The sequence below is a fragment of the Apaloderma vittatum genome, unplaced genomic scaffold (assembly GCF_000703405.1).
Source record: "Apaloderma vittatum isolate BGI_N311 unplaced genomic scaffold, ASM70340v1 scaffold5143, whole genome shotgun sequence".
Taxonomy (NCBI): Eukaryota; Metazoa; Chordata; class Aves; order Trogoniformes; family Trogonidae; genus Apaloderma; species Apaloderma vittatum.
The window spans coordinates 30650-32950 of record NW_009709708.1 but is presented as its reverse complement, the minus strand read 5'-3'; the positions used below and the strand labels follow the sequence as shown (position 1 = coordinate 32950).

Sequence of the window (2301 nt, the reverse complement as noted above, 5' to 3'; positions counted from 1 at the left end):
GGTGTAAGACTGCCTGTAATTGCCTGGTCGGAGGCAGCGGTGGGCTTGTGCCTCCATTCATCCCTCATCCCGTTGCCGTCTGTCAGGCCACACCTGACCGCTTTATTGGGCATCATCCTGGTAAATGAGGCGCGGCGCTGGGGCGAGGTCTCCTCCCTTCCCAGCCAGCCTTGGCACAGGGTTTGCCAGCGGAAAGAAACCCATTTTACCCTCCTGCCTGCTGTGTTCAGGGACCTGGTGGAGTTGCTTTCTCCTTTGAGGACATGTGAGGACCTCATCCCAGAGTCTGTGGGACCTGGCCAAAAGCTGGACAGATCCATGTGCTTCCTCGATGGCTCAGCTGGAGCCATGGCTGACACTGCCCTGTCTCAATCCCGACCCCATCCTTGTCACCTGCAAAGTGACTCCATCTGCAGCAGGGTCTCCAAATCGCAGCCCTCTGCTTGGACTCATCTGGCATCTCCTGGCTTATTCCTGAGGGGATTTGTGGATGTGGCTGTCATTGGGGAGGACTTTCCCTCTCCGTGGGCTACTTACAGATCACAGAATCACAGAATGACCTAGGCTGGAAGGGACCTTAGAGATCACCTAGTCCAACCTCCCTGTCATGGGCAGGGACTCCTCTCAACTAGATCAGGCTACTCAAGGCTCCGTCCAACCTGGCCTTGAACACCTCCAGGGAGGGGGCAGCCACAACATCTCTGGACAATTTATTCCAAAGTCTTGCCGCCCTCGTACTGAAGAATTTCTTCCTAAGGTCCAATCTAAATCTATTCTCCATCATCTTAAACCCATTTCCCCTTGTCCTATCGCTGGACACTCTTGTAAAAAGTCCATCCCCAGCCTTCCTGTAGGTTCCCTTCAGGTATTGGAAGGCAGCTATTAGGTCCCCCCGAACTCTTATCTTTTCCAGACTGAACAGTCTCAGCTCCCGCAGCCTGTCCTCATAGCAGAGGTGCTCCAGCACCTCGATCATCCTTGTGGCCTCCTCTGAACATGCTCCAACAGATCCATGTCCCTCTTATGGTGGGGGCACCAGAACTGGACGCAGACATGTTGGCATTTACCGTCACCCATCTGCTCCTCACTGCTCTTACGGGAGTAACACGTCCTGCAGCTGCCCGGGCTGCAGCCTGCCCAAACGAGGTGTCCCCACAGTTGTGCTCCCTTGGCTGATGAGCCACACTCTCTCCTAGCTGTTCCCTGAGACTGGCCCCAGGCAAGGAGGGACCCGACTGACCATCACCGGTGAGAACCTGGGCCTGAAGTTTGAAGATGTTCGCTGGGGCGTTCGAGTTGGCAAAGTGATGTGCATCCCCATCGAGAGCGAGTACATCAGCGCTGAGCAGTAAGTGCCTGGCGAGGAGTGGGCAGGCTCCAGATCATGTCGGTGGGTCGGGGACAGGGGTACCGATGTCCAAATGCTGTCCATGCCTGAAGAAATCACAAAGCTGGTTGGGCTGTACTGGGAGAGAAGTACCTGCTGGTTGTGGTTGTTCTGGGAGGAATCCAAAGGCTTTAGGGGAAGCTTCCTTGTTTTCTCATGAACCTTCTGGCACCTGGGACCTTTGCTTGGTGTCAGATTTTTTCCTTTCTGAAGCCTGTCCATCCCCACCATGACACAAGGGAGCACCTTGGTGCCAGGACACCAAGGGCTCCTTCCCCACATCCCTTAGGATTGTGTGTGAAATCGGAGATGCCAGCCCGAGCAAGGTCCACCAGGCGCGGGTAGAAGTGTGCATCCGCGACTGCTCGCCCAGCTACCGAGCCACGTCCCCCAAGAACTTCACCTTTGTGGTAAGTCCTGTGCCATACGACCATGGGAGGGAGGTGATGCTGGGCAGTTTGTGTGGTTTTCCAGGCAAGTTGGACAACTGGCCGTTATGTCCCCGGCGGGCAGCAGGGGATGCTCTGGGCAGGCGTTGGGTCATACTAGTTGAATTTCGTCAGGGGTGCCACTACTTTGTCTCCCTGTCCTGCCAGCACTATGCCCTGTTGCTATTCCACAGGTCCCCCTCCTCTGTGGCCTTGTCACCCACTTGGGGCTGCAGGTTTCAGTCCCCAGCCTATGTGATACCAGAGATGCTCTTTTCCTTTGGCAGACGCCCACTTTCTCCCGTGTGGTCCCAGCCCGAGGTCCTCTCTCTGGTGGCACCTGGATCGCCATCGAAGGCAGCCACCTCAATGCTGGCAGCAACGTCTCTGTGACCATCGGAGGACGGCCCTGTGCTTTTTCATGGTGAGGGGCACGGAGGGTGGTGGCGGACAGGCAATGGGCACCTCTGGAGGCAGCGAGACCCC

At 56.5% G+C, this 2301-nt stretch overlaps 1 protein-coding gene across 1 annotated transcript in view; it reads left to right on the top strand.

Moving 5' to 3' along the window:
- Window positions 1-2301, top strand: part of LOC104272118 (plexin-A1) — a gene marked incomplete at both ends in the record, with an annotated part of 65024 nt that overhangs the window by 32080 nt on the left and 30643 nt on the right. Inside the window, 3 exons of the mRNA XM_009867023.1 lie at window positions 1197-1348; window positions 1677-1797; window positions 2103-2239. Coding sequence (XP_009865325.1) covers window positions 1197-1348; window positions 1677-1797; window positions 2103-2239 — 410 coding nt within the window. The remainder of the gene's footprint in view (window positions 1-1196; window positions 1349-1676; window positions 1798-2102; window positions 2240-2301) is intronic.